General features: G+C 34.5%; 1 protein-coding gene across 10 annotated transcripts in view; it reads left to right on the forward strand.

The window, feature by feature from the left end:
- Positions 1-12,310, forward strand: part of LOC138834099 (BTB/POZ domain-containing protein 10) — a 65,266-nt gene that overhangs the window by 26,346 nt on the left and 26,610 nt on the right. The window contains exon 1 of one of the 10 annotated variants that reach the window (XM_070032861.1): positions 1,138-1,486. The exons of the other annotated variants lie outside the window; for them this stretch is intronic. Coding sequence (XP_069888962.1) covers positions 1,362-1,486 — 125 coding nt within the window. The 5' untranslated portion in view covers positions 1,138-1,361. Of the gene's footprint in view, positions 1-1,137; positions 1,487-12,310 lie in introns of those variants that run through there. 10 annotated transcript variants of the gene reach the window in all.

A 12,310-nucleotide genomic window follows, 5' to 3' on the forward strand; every position in this document is an offset into this window, starting at 1 on the left:
AAGTTTTCTTTCTTTCTTTCTTTCTTTCTTTTTTTGGGGGGGTTCTGTCCTGGGGCCTGAGCGCTGTCCCTCAGCTCTTTAGCTCAAGGCTAGCACTCAACCACTTGAGCCACAGCACCACTTCCGGCTTTTTTTTCTTTTTGCTTATGTGGTGCTGAGGAATCGAACTCAGGGCTCATGCATGCAAGGCAAGCGCTCTACCACTGAGCCACCTTCCCAGCCCTCTAAGTTTTCTTTTGACTATCTATCTATCTTTGATTTAAAAGCTAAGGCGGAAGCTGTTCTGGACATAGATTGACTTCAGTGTGGTATAGGCAAATTACTTTAAAAATGAATGAATTTTGTGTTTTTCTGTGACCAGTTGTATAGTTAATAACATTATATAGGAGTTTTCATAGCTTGCTGATGATGTTGAATTTGCTTTCAGTTGAAGTATGTTTGGCCTGAAACATGACAACTTCTCTATAAGTTATGAATTAAAGGACTGTTTTGCTCTTTGGAAAAGAAAACACTTCTTCAGTAGAATGCTAAAATGTCTGCATAGAAGATATGTCTAAGCTCTTGAATATTTGAATTGTTGAGAATATAACTATATAAAAACTTCTGTCTGCAGTCTGCTCAGGTTACTAAAGATAAATGCATCATACATTCAATTTCAGACTTTGCCGCAAGGGTTCGTTCCCACACAGAAGTACGCATGCTCATTTTTTTCTGAGACTGCATGAAGTCGGAGTGTTCCAGTTTCCCTTTTAAGTCACTCTTGTAGTCCCAGCAGCAGTATAGAATGGGGAAGTTTGATTGCTTGAAAGACTAGTTCTTGAGTGGTTTCTTAAAGTACAGATAATATTTTCCCTGTGGTTTTAAAAAAGAAGCTTTACTGCCTAGAATGATATACTGATGTTAAAAGGAGAAAAGTTATCTGCATCCTAATTTTCTAGAACCTGGCAAGCTGTCAGAGCTAGAATTAGCTTTACAGATGGCATTTGGCATCTCTAAGCCCTCATTCTCCTGCGTTTTCTTCCACCTGTCTATCAATTACAATATCCAATCACTGTTCAGAGATGAAAAAATGGGATGATCACAGCTCACACGATGCTGTTTGGTTAGAAACGTCAGTGCTGCAACAACCCACGGCTGAGTCAGTGTCTGTGAGAAAATGAACTGAATTAATATATAGAGGGGGTTGAATCTCTGAACATTTAAAGACTAAATATCAGCAATAGCATTATTACTCAGTAGAGGGAGGGAAGCTAAAGGAAGTCAGTGGACAGGTGAGGTAGGAGGAGGCTGGGGAATTTTCTGGTTGTTAAGAGGAATCTTGAAGATGATGGAAATATCAGATGTTCTAAAGTTTCTTAGTAATGCCCAAGGATGCTGACCTGGCCTTCAGTGCTGCATTGTTTGAAAGAGCAGCATCCCTTTATACTCTGATTTCAAAATTTTTTTCTTGTTTTTGTGTGTCTACCTTGGCATGTACTAAAGGAAGGTGTGTATTCATTTATTACATGTTATCTTTGGGTTATAATTATATGTATACTTATATGTATGTGGTAGATACAAGAAAGGTTGAAAGATGTTGGCCTTTGTTAAAAGATATATGTCAGTTTAATGGCAAATTAATTAAAATAAATGCAGTATTTTTATTGTTTTCATAGGTTTGATGCTTTTTTACAAAATGTAACTTGAAAATGCATTGTTTGGTATTGTGTTTTATGAACATAAAAACTTATTTAAGTGAAGGCTAATTTTGAAATATTTTTGAAATAAAATTCATGATAAATGAAATTATTGAAATAATTTCTTAAAGATGCATTTAAATAACATTTTTACTGTTGGATGAATTAGGGATTAGTTGAATTTATTTGTAATAGTATTTTACAGCACTAAGTATATTTGAATGATAAAGTTCAAATTGGTTAAAATGACTTTCTAGTCTGACAGAACAGAAAATGTAGATACTGTTACTGAAACAGAATAAGCCAGATAAGTTTTGGATTAGTGCAAATTAATTTTCAATCAGATAAAAATTTATAAATAAAGATAAATCTTACTGTGAGATTTAAAGTTTTAACAGGTGACATTGCTTACCTGATTAGGAAATTTTAGTACAGTTTAAGATATATTAACGAATGACTTTTCCTGTTTTCATTATCACATGCTATAGATAATTTTACAGGGACTTTTGGAATATTTCATATTTCAAGTTCTTTAGTTTTGATGTTTGTAAGTTGTTTGTAACAGACTTGTTATGGAATTTTTAATTATATATAATATGTGTTATATATATATATGTAGATAGTTAGTATCATATTTAGTTGTATATGTGTGCTGGGTGTGCTTAGGGATCCAAAAATATCTTTCTAAGTTTGTGGTAGTAGTAAGAGTTATAAAAGCAGAACCTCAGCTAGATCTTTTTGTCTTAACACTTTTTTTTTAGAATATTTTCCTCTGCTGTTCTGCTTATTCTACTTAGATAGTAATGCTTTCTTATTATAAAAAAGATATATATTTGTTACATGAATTCGGTGCACAGGACAACATATATAAGAAAATAAAAATGTTATTCTACTATTAAGAGAAAAATACTTTAGATTTTGATATATAATCATATATCTGTAAGAATCACACAGGTATACTTAAAATGACTTTCAGATATTGTTGTATGTATTGTTACATAACCTATTTTTTTCAAAATGGAAATTATAAACATTCCCTATGTCATAAAATCATCTGAAGCATAGTTGGGTTGCATACTGTTGTATGTATAGATATTCTGTAACTTTTTTGATTAATCTGTGTTTGTCAAAAAGAAAGAATATCTTAGGGAGTTAGGAAAAAAAGGTAATTTTGGATAGTTTTCTAGTAGAAATAAAATCCTTAGCCTGCTTTCAAAGTGAATTCTTTAAAGATATGCAAACTATTTTTATAATGAAGCAAATAGCTGTAAAATACAAAAAATAAATTCCTTGAAAGATCCAGAAAATTGAGCTAGCACCAATCAAAGGATTATTTATAATACATTTAATGAGAAGGTAATTCAGGGAAGTGCATCAACAATGTATAACAATGAGGAAGGAAATTCAGCTCTTACTTGGAAGCTTCTTTGTCATAAAGGAAAGAAGAGGCCACCATAAATGCCAATAATAAAAGTAACAAAGAAGGGCTGGGAAGGTGGCTCAGGGGTAGAGTGCTTGCCTTGCATGCGTGAGGCCCTGGGTTCAATGCCTCAGCACCACATAAGTAGAAAAAGTCGAAGTGGTACTGTGGCTCAAGCTGACAAACTGAGGGATAGCGCCCAGGCCCAGAGTTCAGGCTCCATGACTGACAAAAACAAAAACAAAAACAAAAAACCAATGAAGCAAACACTGTTAAGAAGGACAAAGAATGCAGTACAGGCAGGTGCAGAGATAAAAATGCTTTTAGTTTATGTGAGTTGTTCTGGGCCATTCAAAATAGCCTGAACAAGGACCTTCAATGTCACACCTTGAAATTACTGGTAATATTTGTGATCTTTGAAGTTTTTATGAGAAGATAGCTGCTAAAAGATGAGAATTTTGGTCTTATTTTGAAACTGATAAAATGTTTTAGACTAAATGCAAAGGATAATTTGTGATTACCTTGAAGAAAGCCAGATAAAAAAATGTGAAATCAGTTTGCTAAGAATAGATTGTCAAACCAACTTTAATTTTCTACTTGCAGTTAGTAGGCTAGTGCCAATATAAGAAATCTGGATTTTATACTTAGCTTTTAGAGAAGCCCTTTTAAAGTTAAAAAAACATATCCTTGGATAAGATATGAGAGAACTAGTTAGCAGCTAGTTATGCTAATTAACCAATTTTGATATTTGAATGACTCTATCTAAAAGTAGATTGTTCTTGAAAAGTGTTTCCCCCCCTCATTTGGAGGAAGCACATTAACACATTTAGATGTAACAGTGTAGAAAGAAGAATAGTAAATAATATTGTGAATATAATATATGGTCTCTGAGGCTGGACTGTTGGACTAATATAAATGAACTCTTAAGGTGTATATTTAAGGCTTAAAACAAAACTGTACATTAAAGTAGCATGGCTTTACAAAATAACATATAAAAGTAAACTTTATATATAAAATAACACAATCTGGCTACCATCATCTTCCCGTACTCACCCTCCCTTCAAAAATAAAAAATAAAAACCAGTGATTGCTGATTGGTCATGCCTGTAATCCTAGCTACTCAGGAGGCTGCAATCTGAAGATCAGTGTTTGAAGCCAGCCTGGGAAAGTTCATGAGACACTTTTCTCCATCTAACCACCAAAAAAGCCAAACCAAAGCATCCTCAGTTAATGAAAGAATAGAGTCACTTTTCTGTGTATTAAAATATTGTCTTGAGTTCTGTGTATATTCAGGAGGAAGATGATGAGGAAGATTGATGCCTTGCACCGTTGAATAAGAATTTCAGAGGAATATGGGATCATTTCTGAGTAGAAAGAATAGAATGAGAACTGACTTCAAATATTTGGATTTTCCTTTTTTTTTTTTTAACCAAAGGAAAATCCAAATATTTGAATTAAACTTTGAATCAAAGTTAAACTTTTGTTCTTTTTGGGTTACATCTTAGACCTACCACTTAATTAACTATCATTTCAGGCAAGTAATTTAGCCTCTAAACAACTGCAAAAAGGAGATGGTTTTAAGGATTAAATATTGTGTCTGGCAGGTGACAAAATAGTGCCTGAATATTACCATAATTTGTATTTGGTTCCAGCAGGCAGAACTGAAACAGTTCTTGTTCTAGGGTGGCATTTGCAGTGCTTGGAGACTTTTTTGGTGGTTTAAACTTAAGACTCAGGCCATACTTTAATATTGAATTTAGAGGTCAGAGATGTTACTAAATGTAATGAACAGGACTATTCCCCACAACCCATGCAAAACCCTGGACTCCAGAGTGAAGTTAGGGAAAACTGCCAAAGTCAGAGCTTTCCAGAGCTAGAGTAAATCTCTGAAATGAAAGGATAATTTGGTGTGGGGTCTTTGCTGCACTCACTCCTTCCTTAGAGATTTACATAGTTTACATTTGTTACTTCTTTAGGACTCTGCTCAGACAGGCTCAGACATATTCCTTCAGAGAGTTATGCCTTGACCTCTTAAAATGCTAACTCTGTTCTCTTCATTTACTGTGCATATATCTCAGTCTTTATCTCCATATAATATTTAAAACATGTTGTATATTTGGTTTTCATTACAGTATATTATTTTTGAGGGCAGATATATTTTGTTATAGTCACTAACACTAGAACAGTGTATGGTATATGAAGGATATTTAATTGAGTATATTTAAAGTTTCTAAGTTTCTATTCAGAGATACTTCATTTTGGAGACGTGCTTGCTTAGTCATATCCTCCTTTAAAACAAATAAAAAACAGGAACAAAGTAATACACTTTTTTTTGTCTTTTGCAATTGCATCTCAGTGTTACTTGGATTGTGTGTGCACACGTGCATGCGCACACACACACCACACACACACATGCAAGCACATGCCAGTACTAGAGTTTGAGCTCAGGGCCCCGTTATTGTCCCTTAGCTTTTTCTCTCAAAGACAGCACCTTATCACTTGTGTCATAATTCTACATCTCTGGCTTTTTGTGGTGGGTAATTGGAAATATGAGTCTGTACTTTTGGTTGAAGTTTGTAAAGATGCAGTCTCACAAGGGCATGCATGCCAGGAGGCCTGCTGCCTTCATTCCTTTTGTCTATAGACTTCTGATGTGTCTGGCAGTGAAATTTTAGAAAGAAAAGACATCAAGAATTAGGACTAATATTAAACTATGGTTAGACTGTAATTCTTGCTCAAGTTGTCTTTTATGGAGAGGAATATGAGATGTAAATATCACTTAAAATATTTTTTGGGAGAAAATGTATCAGAAAAAGTGTTTTAGAGATGATCTTTGAGATCTGAGATCTGAGCTCATTTCTAAGTTGAAAATTTTCCTTTTGCCTAATTAGCCTTTGTTCTTGGGAAACTGGCTCATGTATGGTTAAGGGAAAAGCCAGCAGATACATAGAAGGCATGGTGACACTGCCCTTCAAAATGAGAACTTTTCATTAAACCTTTTAAAAATAGATTTTGACGTTTGTAAAGTTTAGATAGTAACTATTTTTGGCAATGTGGACTATACAGCTTCTGTCTCAACCACAAGTTTGCCATTGGGGCAGAAGCAGCTATATACAATAATACAGGTTGTGCATCCCTCTGCTCTCACCAGAATTATTTCAGATTTTGCATTTGGGGAAAATGTTAGGAATGATTGTCTATAAATAATAGGTATTTTGGGGTGGAACCCAAATTTCCATGTCATATCCTCCTCATACATAATAGTGTAAAGTCAATTTTCAATAATAGTTTTAGTGTGTTTGTGTTTGATCATGACTCATCACACAAAAGTCAGTTATAGCACTCACTCATCCTGATCAAAAGGTTTATGGCTACACCTGGTTGTATACTAAAAACCTTTATCAGACACAATGGGTTGAATTTGACCTAGGAGCCATATTAGCCAGTTCCCAATTTAGCATTTAAAAGGTACTGATAAAAAAACAACAACATACAAATGAGTTTCTTAAAGTATATTTAAAGGTAAAATCTAGTGCGTACTTTAGTTAAAACAAAAACAGGATTCAAGTCAGGCACTGGTGACTCATGCCTGTAATCCTCACTGCTCAGGAGGCTGAGATCTAAGAATCTCAGTTTGAAGCCAGCATAGGCAGAAAAGTCCATGAGACTCATTGCCAGTAAACTACTAAGAAAAAACCCAAAGTGGGCTATAGCACATGTAATAGAGCACTAGCCTTGAGCACAAAGAGGTTTAGGGACAACGCCCTGAGTTCAAGTCCCAGGATCAGAAAAAAAAAAAAACAACTAAAAGGATTCACATATGATATTTGTTAGAGTAATGGAAGCAGCTTATTTTCCCCAAAAATAAAAGTTGAAGATTAAAATAATGTTTCTTTATTGAGGATAGACTAATTCAAATAGATAAAGACATTAGGCAGATATTTATAGGGTTGCTCGCTTCATTTTTAAGAAAAATATATTTAAAAAATTTTTAAAAATCTTAGAAAACCTTGTGATGCTCCATCTTATATTTCTACACATACATAGTGTTTAACAAAAAATAGTGTTCAGAGTGCTTAGGCACTGTACACACTGTGAACCTTAGGTTAGATTCAACAAATATCAGGAAGATGTAGCAGGTCATGATGGTAGTTGCTCGAAGTACTAAAATAAGAAAATTTCTCAAACCAGGAGTTAGTATCATATATAGTTGTGCCAGATATGTACTATATATACTAGTGCCATTTGAAAATGAATACCATTCAGTTTTATGCATTTATTAATAATTTCTGATATTGATATATCAATTACTTATGGAAATTAGTTTTGTATTCATTCTTCCATAATTTACTCTTCTGTTTTCTCTGAAACATTTGTATTTTTGAATTTTGGCTTCTTTAATTAGTAGTTTAATTTTCTTATCATTTTACTCTCATCTACTTTTTTTCTTTTTATTCTTTTCAGGATATTCCAAATATTTCAGTCCTTATAGTAGTCATTTCAAAACTGATAATACTATGTTCTGAGTGTCTAAAGTTATTTTCTGCTTGAAAGTACCAATCTGTCTTTGTTTTATGGTTACAGAATCTGTATATTTTTAATTTATTGTTTATATGTTTCTTTCCGTTTCTACATTGCCTGCTGGCTTTTTTCCATTATGAAATAATTTTAGATTTTTAAGAAGTTACAAAATATTGTGCTGTAAGTTCTAAGATGCACTGTATAGCTTCTCTAAACTGTAGCATCTTAAATACATGTAGTGTGTTCTTACTCTTTTTTTGTGTGTGTGTGCTGGTCCTGGGGCTTAACTTGGATTATACCATCCCATGGCCTATCAACTAAACTATTGGCCTCTTTAGGTTCTATCAGTTTTTATAGCTACCAGAGACATTTATCATATGTAATTTTGTACTACCTGTGTAAATCTCCATAATTTCCACTTTAGTCAGGATTACAGAGCTGTTACATAATCGCAGAGAAATTTTCTTGTGATACTCCTTTATGGTTAATACCTTCTTTCTAGAACTGGCTCAGAGTTTTTTATCCAGTACTGTGATTTTTGTATATCAAGAACACTAAATACATGGATTCATAGGATACCTAAATTTTGAGGGTTTGGGCTTTTTTGGTCAGTATAATGCAACATCCTTGTGATTCATTTTAGTTGCACATACCATGCACCAGTAGTTTTCTCTCCCTCCCTTCCCTCCCTTCCCTCCCTTCCCTCCCTTCCCTCCCTTCCCTCCCTCCCTCCCCCCTCCCCCCTCCCCCCTCCCTTCCCTCCCTCCCTCCCTCCCTCCCTTCCTTCCTTCCTTCCTTCCTTCCTTCCTTCCTTCCTTCCTTCCTTCCTTCCTTCCTTCCTTCCTTCCTTCCTTCCTTCCTTCCTTCCTTCCTTCCTCTGGAGTAGTTAGTATGACATATGGGAGCTACCAGTATCCAGCTTGTTCTTTTAATTGCTGATTGCCCTATAAAAAGACTGTACCATGGTCTGTCCATAGACAGAGGAGCATGGTTTAGATTATAAACTATTCTGGCCCATTAATCTATTCATCTGTCGAGTTGTTAGATAGAGTTGCTAACTTTTGGTCTTAACTGGCCATGAACAATCTTCCCCTTTCCACATCTCAAGTAGCTAGGATTATAGATGTGCAACACTACTGTACCTGGCTTTAACAGTATTGAATTTTCTGGTTGGTGACAGTATTTGTCTTTAAATTTTATTTGTAAATTTTTTTAAAAAAAGTTCAATTCAGATAATTTATTTCTAGTATATAGAAATACAACTGATTTTTAAAATGATCTTATATTCTGCAATCTTGCTAAACTCAGTTCTAGAAACATTTTTGAACTAGAATCTACAATCAATGATTAAGTGGTTTGAAATGAGATTAGTTTTATTTTACCAATCTGAATGTCTTGAGATAATCAGTTTAAGAAAGAGGAAAGGCTTCAGTTGATAATCCTTTAGCTATGTTGCTTTGCGCCTGGAGTGGCATAGTACTTCACAGAAGGAACAGGTAGTGGTTTAAATTTGCTCATTTCTTTCTAAGTTATTGAATTTATTGGCATAAAATTGTTTATTATCTTTCATTATTTTTTAATATCTGTAGACATTGTAGGATGCTTATCCCTTTTATTTAGTTGGTTGTGGAGCTTGAACTCAGGACCTAGGTGCTGTCCCTGAGCTTTTTTACTCAAGGCTAATACTCTACCACTTTGAGCCACAGTGCCACTTCCAGTTTTCTGGTGGCTAATTGAAGATAAGAGTCTCACAGACATTTCTGCCCAGGTTGGCTTTGAAACACAATCCTTAGCTATCAGCCTCCTGGATTACAGGTGTGAGCCACTAGTGCCCACTTTCTAGCATTTTTTTATATTGGTCAGGTTTATCTTTTTAGAATTTTTTTCATATGATCTGCATAGTGGTTTATGGATTGTTTGATCTTCTAAAGAAAGAGCTTTTGTTTTTATTGTTCATCTCTCTGTTACATTTAAAAATTATATTGATTTTACTCATCTTTATTATTTTCTTCTATGGTTTGGTCCTCATTTTCTCTCTCTCTCTCTCTCTCTCTCTCTCTCTCTCTGTGTGTGTGTGTGTGTGTGTCTGTGAATATGCTATTGGTGTGTGTGTGCGTGTGTGTATGTGCGTGTGTGCATGCATGTGTGTACATGCCAGGCCTGGGGCTTAAACTAGGGCCTGGGTAGTCTCTTGAGTTTTTTTGCTCAAGAGTAGCTCTCTACCACTCTACCACTTGAACCATAGCTCTACTTCCAGTTTTTTGATGGATAATTGAAGATGAGTCTCACAGACCTTCTTGACTGGGCTGGCTTTAACCACAATCCTCAGATCTTAGCCTCTTGAGTAGCTAGGAATACAGATGTAAGTCACCAGAGTCCAGCTTGATTTTTGTTTTCTTATAGTCGAAACTTAGGTCATTTAACTTAGATCTTTTTTTTCTTGCCAGTCCTGAGGCTGGAACTCAGGGTCTAGGCACTGGTCCCTGAGCTTCTTTTGCTCAAGGCTAGCATTCTACCACTTGAGCCACAGTGCCACTTCTGGCTTTTCCTGTGTTTATGTGGTACTGAGGAATCAAACCCAGGGCTTCATTCATGCTAGGCAACCACTCTACTGCTAAGCTACATTCCCAGCTCCTAGACATTCTTTTCTAACATTGGAATTTAATGCTTTAATTTGTAACATATCAACAGATTTTGATAATGTTGAATAAAGTTTTAAAGTTTCTTTCAATTAAATTTAATTTTCCTTTAATTTCTTTGTTCCATTAGTTATTTAGATAGAAGTGTTATTTAATTTCTACATATATGGAATTTTTCTCTATATATGGAATTTTCCATATATCTGTTATTTGAAATTTAATGTAATTTCCATTGTAATCACAGAAATAGTTTATATGATTCAATGAGTTTTTTTATCACCCAGAATATGTTTTGTGTTGGTAAACATTTTGCATATGAAAAGATTCAAATTTTGCTTTTGTTTGGTAAAGTTTTCTGCAAATGTCAGTTAGGTCAAGCCAGTTGCTAATATTATTAAAATTGTACTAATTCATTTTTCTGTCTCCTTGTTCCATTGGGAGCTCAGGGATAGAGCAAATGCTTATCATGCACAAAGTCCTGGGTTCAATCTTTAGCACCTAAATAAAAAAACAAGTGAGCTGGGTGCCAGTGGCTCACAACTGTAATCCTAGCTACTCAGGAGGCTGAGATCTGAGGATTGCGGTTCAAAGCCAGCTGGGGCAAGAAAGTCCATCAGACTCTTATCTCCAATTAATTTACCACCAAAAAAAAAAAAATCCGGAAGTGATGTGGCTCAAAGTGATAGAGCACTCACCTTGAGCTGAAGAACTCAGGGACAACGTCCAGGCCCAGAGTTCAAGCCTCATGACTGACCAAAAAAAAAAAAAGAAAAAAAGAAAAAGCGAGATATCAAGTCACTGATTATACTTTTGAAATATAGTTAAAATTTTGTCAGACATGTTCTTTGTGTAATTTGAAGGCCTGGTTACTCAGTTTGCATTACTGCACAATTGCGCCTGCAGAGCTCTGCAGTGGTAAAAATTCATTTGGATTGTTGCATATTCTTAATGAATTAGTTCCATTATGAAATACTGTGGTGTAATAGTCTTTGCTCTGAGTGCTGTTTTGCTTAGAATATAACCACTTTCATGCTTTCTGTGGACTCATTTCTTTCCTCAGCCTTTAATATCCAACCAACCTCACCCTCTCTGTGCCTTTATATTTAAAATTCTTTTTTTTTTTGGTCATATATAGTTGAGTCTAGCTTTGATGTCCAATCAGAAGAACCTTTTATAGTTTAGATTAAATGGCTTTAGGTAATTTGTATATAATATGATTGTTGACATAGCTGAGTTTATTATCTTGCAGTTTTCTTCTTTCCTTTTTCTTTTGTTGGTCTTGAACTCAGTGCCTGGGCACTGTCCCTAAGCTCTTTTGCTCAGCACTTTTCCACTTTGAGCCACAGCACCACTACTGATTTTCTGCTGGTTAATTGGAGATAAAAGTCTCACAGACAAAAAAAAAAAAAAGTCTTACAGACTTTCTTGCCCAAGCTGGCTTTGAACCATGATCATCAGATCTCAGCCTCCTTGATAGCTAGGATTCTAGATAGGCATGAACTACCAGCACCCGTCTCTTTTGCTATTTTTCTATTTGTCCTTTTTTCACTCCCTGCTATTGTCTTCTTTTTTCTTTTTTTTTTTTTATAATAAAAGAATCTTTTTAGTGATTTCATCTTATTTTAATTGGCATAACTAAAATTCTTTGCTTTGTCTTATTTTAGTGGGTGTTTTAGCATTTACAGTATATGTCTTCCATCATAGTTTGTCTTAAAGTTATGTCATGGTAGTAGAAAAACCTTATAAGGGTATACTTCCATTTCTTTACTCCTAGATGTATTCAGTTGTAGACATTTGTATGTTATAAGCCCTATATTATATTGCTTTAATTATTATTTAAACTATAATTTATTAAGGAGATTAAAACAGGAAAAAACCCATGTTGTTTCAAGTGTTTATGTTTCAAGTGTTCTTTATGTTTTTATATAGGTACATATTTTTTACCTGGCATTAATTTTTCTTCTGCCAGAAAGATTTCTTTGTAATTTTACTTACAGAACAGATCTGCTCATGATGAATTTTCTCTTTGAAAAATGTCTATATACTCCTTCCCC

This window comes from Dipodomys merriami, unplaced genomic scaffold, assembly GCF_024711535.1.
Source record: "Dipodomys merriami isolate MVZ:Mamm:240054 unplaced genomic scaffold, mDipMer1.0.p SCAF_21, whole genome shotgun sequence".
NCBI classification, from domain to species: Eukaryota; Metazoa; Chordata; class Mammalia; order Rodentia; family Heteromyidae; genus Dipodomys; species Dipodomys merriami.